This window comes from Anomaloglossus baeobatrachus, chromosome 9 (assembly GCF_048569485.1).
Source record: "Anomaloglossus baeobatrachus isolate aAnoBae1 chromosome 9, aAnoBae1.hap1, whole genome shotgun sequence".
In the NCBI taxonomy this organism is placed as follows: domain Eukaryota; kingdom Metazoa; phylum Chordata; class Amphibia; order Anura; family Aromobatidae; genus Anomaloglossus; species Anomaloglossus baeobatrachus.
This window is the reverse complement of record NC_134361.1, coordinates 59,633,692-59,646,887: the sequence shown is the minus strand read 5'-3', so window position 1 is coordinate 59,646,887 and position 13,196 is coordinate 59,633,692. Positions and strand designations below refer to the sequence as shown.

General features: G+C 48.5%; 1 protein-coding gene across 2 annotated transcripts in view; it reads right to left on the bottom strand.

Annotated features, from left to right (window-relative positions):
- Positions 1–13,196, bottom strand: part of HPRT1 (hypoxanthine phosphoribosyltransferase 1) — a 93,323-nt gene that overhangs the window by 19,747 nt on the left and 60,380 nt on the right. Inside the window, exon 9 of one of the 2 annotated variants that reach the window (XM_075323733.1) lies at positions 3,755–4,977. The exons of the other annotated variant lie outside the window; for it this stretch is intronic. Coding sequence (XP_075179848.1) covers positions 4,930–4,977 — 48 coding nt within the window. The 3' untranslated portion in view covers positions 3,755–4,929. Of the gene's footprint in view, positions 1–3,754; positions 4,978–13,196 lie in introns of those variants that run through there. 2 annotated transcript variants of the gene reach the window in all.

Here is a 13,196-nt window from a genome sequence, read left to right as displayed (position 1 = left end):
GCTTAATTGATTTGACCAAAGTTGCCTTTTTCAGAAATTTAGCGCTGAAAACGCATGCATATTTACCGCCTTTTAGATGCGTTTTCAGCGCTTTTTCACCTGTGTTTTGACAGATGCATTTTGAACATCAAGACACTGCTAAAAAAGTTTAATCTGTGAAACACAAGGAAAAAAGAGGGAAAAAAAAGGAACATATAGATTTTTAGAAATAATAAAGAAAATAGAAATATTGTCTAAAATTATAGCGGCAATATACTATTTATTACAAAAATAGCAATACATTTTTTTTTAATTTAATTGTCGGTCTGTGTGTGTGTGTGTGTAAAGGGACATTTGAAATCATTATTTTAATGTGCAAAAAGCATGCGTTTTGGTAGTCCAAAATGCATGTTTTCTGAACATAAAAAGCAGGTAAAACGCAGGAATTTAAAGGAATCTTGGTTTTTGCCATTTCTCATTGACTTCAATGTTAGTAAAACGCACCCAAAATGGCAAAAACAACTGACATGCTGCTTCTTTGAACGCATGGTTTTTGCCACAAAATATGCAAATTAAACGCAGCGTTTAAAAACGCAAAGTGCAGTCTGAAAATCACCATTTTCCATAGACTTTGCTGTGAAATCAAAACGCATGCATTTTGGCATGAAAAAGGTGCTTCTCAAAACGGACCTAAAAAGCACCTAAAACGCAAACTGGGGTCTTAGCCTAAGGGTATGTGCCCAGGATCAAGACTCCCCGTGTTCTGGACGCAGCAGGTCCTGACCTGTGGGGCCGCGCGTCTCCTCCGCTGGTGACTGCAGCTACTTGTACCCATGATCAAGTTTTGGGGTGCTGCGGTCTCTCGCTTGTGTTCTCCCTACGGAGGATGTATGCGAAACCACAGCAAACAATTGACATGCTGCGGTCTTTAAAGTCGCACTGCAGGTCAGTGTTTGCTGCGGAAAAAACAAGCACAGTGGGTACGGGATTTCTAGAAATCACATCCTCTGTGCTTGTACTGTACAATGCAGCATTTTGGAAGCAGCTGAAGCATGCTACGTCCAAACCGCTGCAAACACTGATCGTGGGCACGCAGCCTAAGAGTTCCAACTGGCCAGTCTAATAGGTACGCGTCTTTTATTTTAATTTCTTCATGTTCCAAATCAATGAAAAAAAATAAAAGATTTACACAATCTGGTTTTGCAGGTTTTATTTGTCATGGACAGCAGGATTACATAAAATGAATTAAACATCTACTTTGTGATCAGACTGAAAATTCTTCAAAATCATTTAAAAAAAAATTAATTCAGTCTGTATGAGGATAACATTTCCTACAAGCAGCTTATTCACAACCTTGCTCATGACAAAAGATAAATACTTTCTTTAAATATATGTAAAAATAAAGAGAAAGCACGTGGCTTTTACAACAGTCTGAGAAGACATTTTTTGCACTAAGTTGGAGGACCATTTTGACAACGCATTTGAGTCGTTTTCAAAATACACAAATCTAAGATCTTTCTGGATTTGCTGTTTTTCTAATAAGCAGAAAATTACAACTAAAATTATTTATATATATATATAAAAAAATAAATTACATTTAAAAAAAAAAAAAAAAAAGTCTACTTAAGGTCTAGCATCATAAATCCTATACTTGAACACAGTATACAGGTATAAGTCATCAGTCCTTTACTCCTGTATCACTACTTACTGAAGGTATTCTAATTAGACAGGTCTTAAAGGGAATCTGTCACCAGGTTTTTGCTCCCCCTCTGAGAGCAGCATAATGTAGAGACAGAGACCCTGATTCCAGCGATGTGTCACTTATTGAGCTGTTTGCTGTCATTTTGATAAAATCATTGTAATATCTGCTACAGATCTAGCAGTTATGCAGAGCTCATGAATGTGCTGGACTACCTGCAGCACTCCAAGTAGTCCTCTAATGATAATCTAGTGTTGATTAATCAGTAATTTTAATCAAAACTACACTAAGCAGCCCAGAAAGTGACACATTGCTGTAATCAAGATCTCTGTCCCTACATTATGCTGCTTTCAGATTAGGTGTTAAAAACCTGGTGACAGATTCCCTATAAGAGTAGGGTTACATTTCTATAGAACGTACTTACTGCCATACTGGCAGTGGTATTTACTGCTGCAGATATTATAGTGAAAATGGTCCGGAGGAGCCGCAAATTTCACCCCTTGCATTACAAGGGGTGAAATTTGGACCTACATTTGCAGCATAAATTGCCATGCTACAAATCTTAAAAGGAACCTGTCAGGTCCAATATGCACCCAGCACCATGAGCAGTTCTGGGTGTATATTGCTAATCCCTGCCTAACTGTCCCTGTATACACTAGCATAGATAAAGAGATCTTTCGAAAAAGTATTTATAAAGATCCTTTATGATGTGCTAATGAGCGAGAGTCCTAGTCCCCTGAGTGTTAGTTCCCCGGTCAGTCGCCCCCATTAGCATGTTAGCACGCCCACAGGGGTGTATTAACATGCTAAATACGCAACGTCACAGGATGATCTCACTCACCTCTCTGCTGCCATTGCTGGATTTTGGCTCAGTGCACATGACCCCGGAGTTTGGGTCACTACTTCAGTTTGAAGCCAGGACGCGTACACCCGGCTTCATAGTGTATATGACAGAACCTCCGGCGTCATGCGCACTGAGCCGAAATCCCCCATCGGACGCGATGGCAGCGGAGAGGGGAGATATCATCCTGTGATGCTGCGTATTCATTAGCATGATAGCACGCCTACATGGGTTTACTAACATGCTAATGAGGGGCGACTGACCAGGGAACAAACGCCCTGGCTCATTAGCATACGATAAAAGATCTTTAGAAATACTTTTTCTATAGATCTCTATCTAGGCTAGTGTATACAGGGACGGTTAGGCAGGGATTAGCAATATGCACCCAGAACTGCTCATGGTTCTCGGTGCATATTGGACCTGACAGATTCCCTTTAAACCCACAGCTCTTGGCAATTTTACGCTGCAGATGTCATTTGCTGCATATTTACTGAGATTTTTTTAATTACACATTGTAACATGCAGCAGATTTTCTGCACTCAGACGCAGTGGAAAATCTGTGTTTTCCCAGCATCATTGGATCTTGCCTAAGGGTACATCCACACGAGAGACTTTATGCGAGTGAGAAATCCAGTGTATTACAATATCGGTATTGAGAATGACATGTTGATAGGAAAAATAGATAGTGTGGATTCTAAACCTGCAGGATTTCATTATATGCTGCATTTGCAATGCAAAGTAAATGGCATTTTCACAAGAATATCAGCACAGTTTAGTGCACAACTGTACACTGAGGAAAATCTCCAGCATATATTATATATATATATATGGCCTGTGTGGATGGACACTTAACCAAAACAAAAAAAAACCAACCTTGTAACATTGAGAACAAATGGCTATGCCTGTCCGGCCACTTCTCCAGAGACCTGAGTGGGGGCATTCCTCTAATACCAAACATTTTGGAAGTTCTTGGGGCTTTCAGTAGCCAGACCTGCCCGCTTGTACTATTCACAAATCTAATTGACACATTTTATCCAAATACGCAATTGTTTTCATAGGGTAACCCACATAACACAGACTCATACCATATACAGAAGGAAAAAGAAAAAAAAAAACCAGGGACAAGTTTAGCTTTCTCAGTCAGAAAACTTGCATATTGTTTGTTCATATGTAATTTGGAAATGGCGTTAAGAGTAATTTCTTACAAATTAATAAAAAAAAAAAAAAAATGTAAAAACCCATTGTTATATACCATATTAAAAGGGGTTGTCCAATAAACATTTATTACCAATCTATAGGATAGGTGATAAATGCACGATTGCTGGAAGGTCTGCCACAGAGATGACCTTATATCCCAAGAATGGGGGATCTAAAGTGATCAGTGGAAATGGAACGAGCGTGTTCGAAAACCTCTCTATAGGCAATAAGTGAAGCAGAGGTCACAGAAGATTAGTAACGTAGGCGACTTGGGGTTCTTCTGATTGTTGGGGGGTCTCAGATGGTTTTTATCTTCTATGATGTGTTTAGTTTTATAAACTTGTCCATTTTGTTAAGGATCAAAAAAAAAAAAAAAAAGTGTCATTTATGTTATTAGCGAGTTTGCTACATGGAAGGAAAGTACCTATGAGTATGGACATTACCCACAAAAAAAAATCTATATACACAGTTTTCTTGCAGACCTGTACGATTATGTTCTTGGCCCCGACCATCTGATGGTGTATTTCCGATGACTCCATGAAAAGTAATTAAAGACTAGGTGACACTGCATCTCCATGTGCACAGAATGATAATCCTTTTGTGCCCATAGACTGTCACTGTTCTCGGCTGCATGTGCTGCCGAGAATGATGACTTGTAAACAAGCTTAAAGATTACTTCACATGGCAAGCTAGGTTTTGCTCATCCTTTGAATGACTGGCACTATGTTTAGACAGGGCGATAATCATGAAACAAGAGTTCCTAGGAACACTTCTTTACGATAATCAAGCAGTGTAAATGAGACTTTAATTTTAGGATGTTTTGACATCTGTACAGAAAAAAAAAAAAGGGGGGGGGTGGGGGTGACATTTGCTATAGTGAATTCCATTGCTGAAATTTACCGGCCTGATTATAAGATATGGACAGATATACCCCTTTTGCACTATTCCTTACAACCTCCTGAGTGAAACTGTGTTACGTATCAATGAAAGAAATGCAAATCCTAAATATTCTGAAGATTATGAACACCCCACTCTATAGCATGGAGACCCATCCATGAGCAGTATATATTGAAGGTGAAAGAACAGACAAGATATACTTGTTTTCATGCAGTGAGGCGTCTAATATGTGATGTGGATGATGTTGAGGAGCATGAGGTCAGGAAATCCATCCCAGCCTGAGGAGCTGACAACTGATTGACGCTTCAAGTATCTTCTATGCCTTGTATTTCTCTTTTCCATCCTCACTAATCACACAGATGTGCTGAAATAGAAAGAAAGAAGGGAATTTTGTTACTTACCGTAAATTCCTTTTCTTCTAGCTCTTATTGGGAGACCCAGACGATTGGGGTGTATAGCTACTGCCTCCGGAGGCCACACAAAGCATTACACTAAAAAGTGTAAGGCCCCTCCCCTTCTGGCTATACACCCCCCGTGGGATCACGGGCTGCTCAGTTTTAGTGCTAAAGCAAGAAGGAGGAAAGCCAATAACTGGTTTAAACAAATTCACTCCGAGTAACATCGGAGAACTGAAAACCGTTCAACATGAACAACATGTGTACCCGCAAACAAACCAAAAATCCCGAAGGACAACAGGGCGGGTGCTGGGTCTCCCAATAAGAGCTAGAAGAAGAAGGGAATTTTGTTACTTACCGTAAATTCCTTTTCTTCTAGCTCCTATTGGGAGACCCAGACGATTGGTGTATAGCTACTGCCTCCGGAGGCCACACAAAGCATTACACTAAAAAGTGTAAGGCCCCTCCCCTTCTGGCTATACACCCCCAGTGGGATCACTGGCTCACCAGTTTTAGTGCAAAAGCAAGAAGGAGGAAAGCCAATAACTTGGTTAAACAAATTCACTCCGAGTAACATCGGAGAACTGAAAAACCGTTCAACATGAACAACATGTGTACCCGAAAAAACCCAAAAATCCCGAAGGACAACAGGGCGGGTGCTGGGTCTCCCAATAGGAGCTAGAAGAAAAGGAATTTACGGTAAGTAACAAAATTCCCTTCTTCTTTGGCGCTCCATTGGGAGACCCAGACGATTGGGACGTCCAAAAGCTGTCCCTGGGTGGGTAAAGAAATACCTCATGTTAGAGCTGCGAAGACAGCCCTCCCCTACGGGGAGGCAACTGCCGCCTGCAGGACTCTTCTACCTAGGCTGGCGTCCGCCGAAGCATAGGTATGCACCTGATAATGTTTGGTGAAAGTGTGCAGACTCGACCAGGTAGCTGCCTGGCACACCTGTTGAGCCGTAGCCTGGTGTCGCAATGCCCAGGACGCACCCACGGCTCTGGTAGAATGGGCCTTCAGCCCTGATGGAACCGGAAGCCCAGCAGAACGGTAGGCTTCAAGAATTGGTTCTTTGATCCATCGAGCCAGGGTGGCCTTAGAAGCCTGCGACCCTTTACGCTGACCAGCGACAAGGACAAAGAGTGCATCCGAACGGCGCAGGGGCGCCGTGCGGGAAATGTAGATTCTGAGTGCTCTCACCAGATCTAACAAATGTAAATCCTTCTCATACCGATGAACTGCATGAGGACAAAACGAAGGCAAAGAGATATCCTGATTAAGATGAAAAGAGGATACCACCTTCGGGAGAAACTCCTGAATGGGGCGCAGCACTACCTTGTCCTGGTGGAAGACCAGGAAGGAGCCTTGAAGACAGCGCTGCTAGCTCAGACACTCTCCGAAGAGATGTGATCGCTACCAGAAAAGCCACTTTCTGTGATAGTCTAGAAAGTGAAACCTCCCTCAGAGGCTCGAAGGGCGGCTTCTGGAGGGCAACTAGTACCCTGTTCAGATCCCATGGATCTAACGGCCGCTTGTACGGGGGTACAATATGACAAACCCCCTGCAGGAACGTGCGCACCTTAGGAAGTCGTGCTAGACGCTTCTGAAAAAAGACGGATAGCGCCGAGACTTGCCCTTTAAGGGAGCCGAGCGACAAACCTTTTTCTAACCCAGATTGCAGGAAAGAAAGAAAGGTAGGCAATGCAAATGGCCAGGGAGACACTCCCTGAGCAGAGCACCAGGATAAGAATATCCTCCACGTTCTGTGGTAGATCTTAGCGGACGTGGGCTTCCTAGCCTGTCTCATGGTGACAACGACCCCTTGGGATAATCCTGAAGACCCTAGGATCCAGGACTCAATGGCCACACAGTCAGGTTCAGGGCCGCAGAATTCCGATGGAAAAACGGCCCTTGGGACAGTAAGTCTGGTCGGTCTGGTAGTGCCCACGGTTGGCCGACCGTGAGATGCCACAGATCCGGATACCACGCCCTCCTTGGCCAGTCTGGGGCGACGAGTATGACGCGGCTGCAGTCGGATCTGATCTTGCGTAGCACTCTGGGCAAGAGTGCCAGAGGTGGAAACACATAAGGGAGCCGGAACTGCGACCAATCTTGCACTAAGGCGTCTGCCGCCAGAGCTCTGTGATCGCGGGACCGTGCTATGAAGGTTGGGACCTTGTTGTTGTGCCTGGACGCCATTAGGTCGACGTCCGGCCTTCCCCAGCGGCTACAGATTTCCTGAAACACGTCCGGGTGAAGGGACCATTCCCCTGCGTCCATGCCCTGGCGGCTGAGGAAGTCTGCTTCCCAGTTTTCTACGCCGGGGATGTGAACTGCGGATATGGTGGAGGCCGTGGCTTCCGCCCACATCATAATCCGCCGGACTTCCTGGAAGGCTTGCCGACCTTGGTGATTGATGTATGCCACCGCTGTGGAGTTGTCCGATTGAATTCGGATCTGCTTCCCTTCCAGCCACTGTTGGAAGGCTAGTAGGGCAAGATACACTGCTCTGATTTCCAGAACATTGATCTGAAGGGTGGACTCCTGCTGAGTCCACGTACCCTGAGCCCTGTGGTGGAGAAACACTGCTCCCCACCCTGACAGACTCGCGTCTGTCGTGACTACCGCCCAAGACGGTGGTAGGAAGGATCTTCCCTGTGATAATGAGGTGGGAAGAGGCCACCATTGCAGAGAGACCTTGGCCGTCTGTGAAAGGGATACTTTCCTGTTCAGGGATGTTGACTTCCCGTCCCATTGGCGGAGAATGTCCCAATAAAGAGGACGCAGATGAAACTGCGCAAACGGAACCGCCTCCATTGCCGCCACCATCTTCCCGAGGAAGTGCATGAGGCGTCTTAAGGAGTGCGACTGACCGTGACGGAGAGTCTGCACCCCGGTCTGTAGTGACCGCTGCTTGTCCAGCGGAAGCTTCACTAGCGCTGAGAGGGTATGAAACTCCATGCCAAGATACGTTAGTGATTGGGTCGGTGACAGGTTTGACTTTGAGAAGTTGATGATCCACCCGAACGTCTGGAGAGTCTCCAGCGCAACATTCAGGCTGAGTTGGCATGCCTCTTGAGAGGGTGCCTTGACAAGTAGATCGTCCAAGTAAGGGATCACAGAGTGTCCCTGTGAGTGCAAGACTGCTACCACTGCCGCCATGACCTTGGTGAACACCCGTGGGGCTGTCGCCAGACCAAATGGCAGAGCTACGAACTGGAGATGTTCGTCTCCTATCACAAAACGTAGAAAACGTTGGTGCTCTGTAGCAATCGGCACGTGGAGATAAGCATCTTTGATGTCTATTGATGCTAGGAAATTTCCTTGAGACATTGAGGCAATGACGGAGCGGAGGGTTTCATCCGGAACCGCCTGGCCTCCACGTGCTTGTTGAGCAGTTTTGGGTCCAGAACGGAACGGAAAGAGCCGTCCTTTTTTGGCACCACAACCAGATTGGAGGAAAACCGTGTCTTGTTCCTGAAGAGGAACAGGGATTACCACTCCTTCTGCCTGCAGAAGAGCATCGGCTCGGTGGGGAGGTGGGGACGTTCTGAAGAATCGAGTCGGAGGACGAGAACAGAACTCTGTCCTGTGCACGTGGGCACAATGTCCCTCACCCACCGGTCTGTGACCTGTGGCAGCTAAATGTCGCCAAAGGCGAGCGAGTCTGCCATCAACCGCGGATGCGGAGAGATGAGAGAGCTGAGAGTCATGAGGAGACCGCCTTGGTAGCGGTTCCTCCGGCTGCCTTCCTTGGGCGTGATTGAGCCCCCGGAAGCTGAGCCCCTCTGAGGCTTTTCAGCTCTTTTGGACGAGGACAATTGGGACCTGCCCGAGCTTGGGAAGGACCGAAACCTCGACTGTCCTTCCAGGACAGCATTAATAGGGTAAGTCGCAATGCAGACATTGCGAGGTTACGGACGCCCCTGCGGCACAAATGTACATATGCTCAAGACCAGCTGTGCAAGAACAGCTGAAAAGCTTAGGGTGCCCACACGGCTGTAAATGCCGGAGCAACCGACACGCCGATAGCCTCATAGACAGATTTCAACCAGAGTCCATCTGTCTAGCATCTTTAAGTGAAGTCCCATCTCCACTGCAACTATGCTCTAGCCGCAAGCCTGGAGATTGGAGAATCCACCTTTGGACCCTGGGTCCCGCGCTTGACCACGTCAGGGGGAAAAGGATAACGTGTATCCTTAATACGTTTGGAGAAAACGCTTATCTGGTAAGCGTGGTGTTCCTGGACTGCTTCTCTGAAGTCAGCGTGGCCAGAAAAATACTCAATATACGTTTGAGCTACTGAAATGGGACTTTCTTTTTCGCTCCTAATTGGGAGACCCAGACAGTGGGTGTATAGCTACTGCCTCTGGAGGCCGCACAAAGAACTACACTTAAAAGTGTAAGGCCCCTCCCCTTCTGGCTATACACCCTCCCGTAGGAGTACGGATTCCTCAGTTTTAGCTTTGTGCGCAGGAGGTCAGACACGCACGCATAGCTCCATTGTTTTTAGTCAGCAGCAGCTGCTGACTATGTCGGATGGAAGAAAAGAGGGCCCATACAGGGCTCCCAGCATGCTCTCTTCTCACCCCACTGTATGTCGGAGGTGTTTGTAAGGTTGAGGTACCCATTGCGGGTACGGCGGCAGGAGCCCACATGCTGATTCCTTCCCCATCCCTTTTTACAGGGCTCTGGGTGAAGTGGGATTTACTGGTCTCCAGGCACTGAGACCGTGCTCCATCTACAGCCCCTGGAGAAGATGCTGGATGGAGCGGAGTACATCAGGGACATGGCCCTGCTTCCTCAAGGTACTCTGTGTCCCCGTGCATTTGGCGCTCACACCGCAGCATGCTGGGTGTTGTAGTGCGCCGGGGGACATCAGCGCTACGGCGCTTGTGCCATGGCCTCATTCAGCTTCGCTGAAGCAGGCACACTTCTAGGAATCGGTCGCGCCGGCCGCTGGGGCTGCGGCGCGGCTGGCACTTGTGGTGCGCCGGGGACTTCAGCGCGGCCCGCGCTTTTACGGCGGCCGCGCTGATAACTCGAGTCCCCGGCTTTTGCGGCCTGCTTCCGTTCGTTCCCGCCCCCAGACCTGCCAGTCAGGAGAGGGGCGGGACGCTGGCCACTTCTGGGAACGGTCACGCCGGCCGCTGGGACTGCGGCGCGGCTGGCACTTGTGGTGCGCCGGGGACTTCAGCGCGGCCCGCGCTTTTACGGCGGCCGCGCTGATAACTCGAGTCCCCGGCTTTTGCGGCCTGCTTCCGTTCGTTCCCGCCCCCAGACCTGCCAGTCAGGAGAGGGGCGGGACGCTGGTCAGTGCATCAGCGCTGAGGGCTGGAGTCGTTTTTACATACTCCAGCCCTCACAATAGGCACAGAGGGACACTGTTTCCCGCACTTTTGTTTGGGAACTCCCACGGACCGCCCCTCTCCACAGACACCGGCAGCCATTCCTGCTGACACGCTGAGCTGCAGAGGGGAGCCGGGGAGACCCAGACAAGGAATTCTGCGCCTCTTACCCGCTATTCAGCGGGCGGTAAGCAGCCCTCAGGGCTCACCCCCTCTTGTGCCAGTAGTATTCTTAGTATTTTGTTTCTACAAGTACTTGGTATTACATAGCGCTGGTCGCCCTTTGGCTATAGACTCTCTCACATTGCAGAGAGCCAGCAGCATGTCGTCCGTAAAACGCAAGGGTGCCAAGGCACAGACATTATATGCTTCCTGCACCGCATGTGGGACTTTTCTACCGGCAGGCTCCACGGACCCCCATTGTGTGCAGTGCTCGGCCCCTGCGGCGCCTGCACAGTCGGGACCTCTGCTGGACGTGACCCAGGGTGTACCACCTGTGAATGCTGTCCAGGTGACAGGAACTGAGTTTGCAGCTTTTGCTGACAGAATGTCTCTCACTATGTCACAAATTCTTGACACATTGCGAGCTAGGCCTGTACTTCAGGCCACGGACACTGTGCAATCATTGCCCCCTGGTCCCCCTCAGCTCCAAGCTCCGGGACGGGCATATACACCTCAGGGTGAAGACTCTGACTCGGACGATGGCCCCGGGCAGCCTAAGCGGGCTCGCTATGACGGGCCTTCACATTCATCTCAATGGTCAGGATCCCAGCGAGATGAATCTATGGGTGATGAGGCGGACGTAACTGATCAGGATTCTGATCCTGGGACCGCTCTCAATCTAGATACACCAGATGGTGACGCCATAGTTAATGATCTTATATTTAACATCAATAAGATGTTAAATATTTCCCCACCAGCTCCTCTTGTAGAGGAGTCAGCTTCGCAGCACGAGAGAATCCATTTCAGATTCCCTAAGCGTACATTAAGCACTTTTCTGGACCACGCTGACTTTAGAGACGCAATCCAGAAACCCCACGCTTATCCTGAAAGGCGTTTTCCTAAACGGCTTAAAGATACACGCTACCCTTTTCCCCCTGAGGTGGTCAAGGGCTGGACCCAGTGTCCAAAGGTGGATCCTCCAATTTCCAGGCTTGCAGCTAGATCCTTGGTTGCAGTTGAAGATGGAGCGGCACTTAAAGATGCCACTGACAGGCAGATGGAGCTCTGGCTGAAATCCATCTATGAAGCGATTGGAGCGTCATTAGCGCCTTCTTTTGCGGCCGTATGGGCACTCCAAGCTATCTCAGCCGGGCTTGCGCGAGTCGACTCAGTCACACGTGCATTTGCCCCGCAGGTAGCACCATTGACCTCGCAAATGGCGGCATTCGCGTCGTACGCGATTAATGCTGTTCTTGACGCTACAAGCCGCACGGCAGTGGCGTCAGCCAACTCCGTTGTTTTGCGTAGGGCCCTGTGGTTGAGACATTGGAAAGCAGATTCTCATTCCAAGAAGTGCTTAACCAATTTGCCTTTTTCTCGTGACCGATTGTTTGGAGAGCGTTTGGATGAAATCATCAAACACTCCAAGGGTAAGGACTCATCCTTACCGCAACACAGACAAAACAAACCCCAACAGAGGAAGGGTCAGTCTGGTTATCGGTCCTTTCGAGGACCGGGCAGGTCCCAATTCGCCTCGTCAGGGGACACCGGAAAAAAGACTCAAAAAGACCAGAGACGCTCAGATTCTTGGAGGTCTCAGTCACGCCCAAAAAGGACAGCCGGAGGAACCGTTGCCAAGACGGCGTCCTCCTGACTTGCGGTCCCCGATTCCCACACCCGCGGTCGGTGGGAGGCTTTCCCACTTTGGCGACATTTGGCTGTCACGCGTCAAAGACCGTTGGGTGAGGGATATTCTGTCTCACGGGTACAGGATAGAGTTCAGTTCTCGTCCGCCAACTCGTTTCTTCAGAACTTCTCCACCACCAGACCGAGCCGATGCTCTGTTGCAGGCGGTGGCCGCTCTAAAGGCGGAAGGAGTGGTGACCTCCGTCCCTCTTCAGGAACAAGGTCACGGTTTTTACTCCAATCTGTTTGTGGTCCCAAAAAAGGACGGATCGTATCGACCCGTCCTGGATCTAAAGTTGCTCAACAGACACGTAAAAGTCAGGAGGTTCCGGATGGAATCCCTACGCTCCGTCATAGCCTCAATGTCTCAAGGAGATTTTCTAGCATCAATAGATATCAAAGATGCGTATCTCCACGTGCCGATTGCACCAGAGCATCAGCGTTTCCTACGCTTCGTCATACACGACGAACACCTACAGTTCGTAGCGTTACCTTTCGGTCTGGCAACAGCCCCCCGGGTCTTCACCAAAGTCATGGCAGCAGTAGTAGCTGTTCTGCACTCGCAGGGTCACTCGGTCATCCCGTATCTAGACGACCTGCTTATAAAGGCACCCTCTCAAGAGGCATGCCAACACAGTCTGAAGGTGGCACTAGACACTCTCCAGAGTTTCGGGTGGATTATCAACTTTCCAAAGTCTCATCTAACCCCGACCCAATCTCTGACTTATCTTGGCATGGAGTTTCATACTCTCTCAGCGATAGTGAGGCTTCCACTGGACAAGCAGTGCTCGCTACGGACTGGAGTGCAATCTCTCCTTCAGAGCCAGTCGCACTCACTGAGGCGCCTCATGCATTTCCTAGGAAAGATGGTAGCAGCAATGGAGGCAGTCCCGTTCGCGCAGTTTCATCTGCGCCCTCTACAATGGGACATTCTACGCCAATGGGATGGGAAATCGACGTCCCTCGACAGGACTGTCTCCCTCTCTCAGACT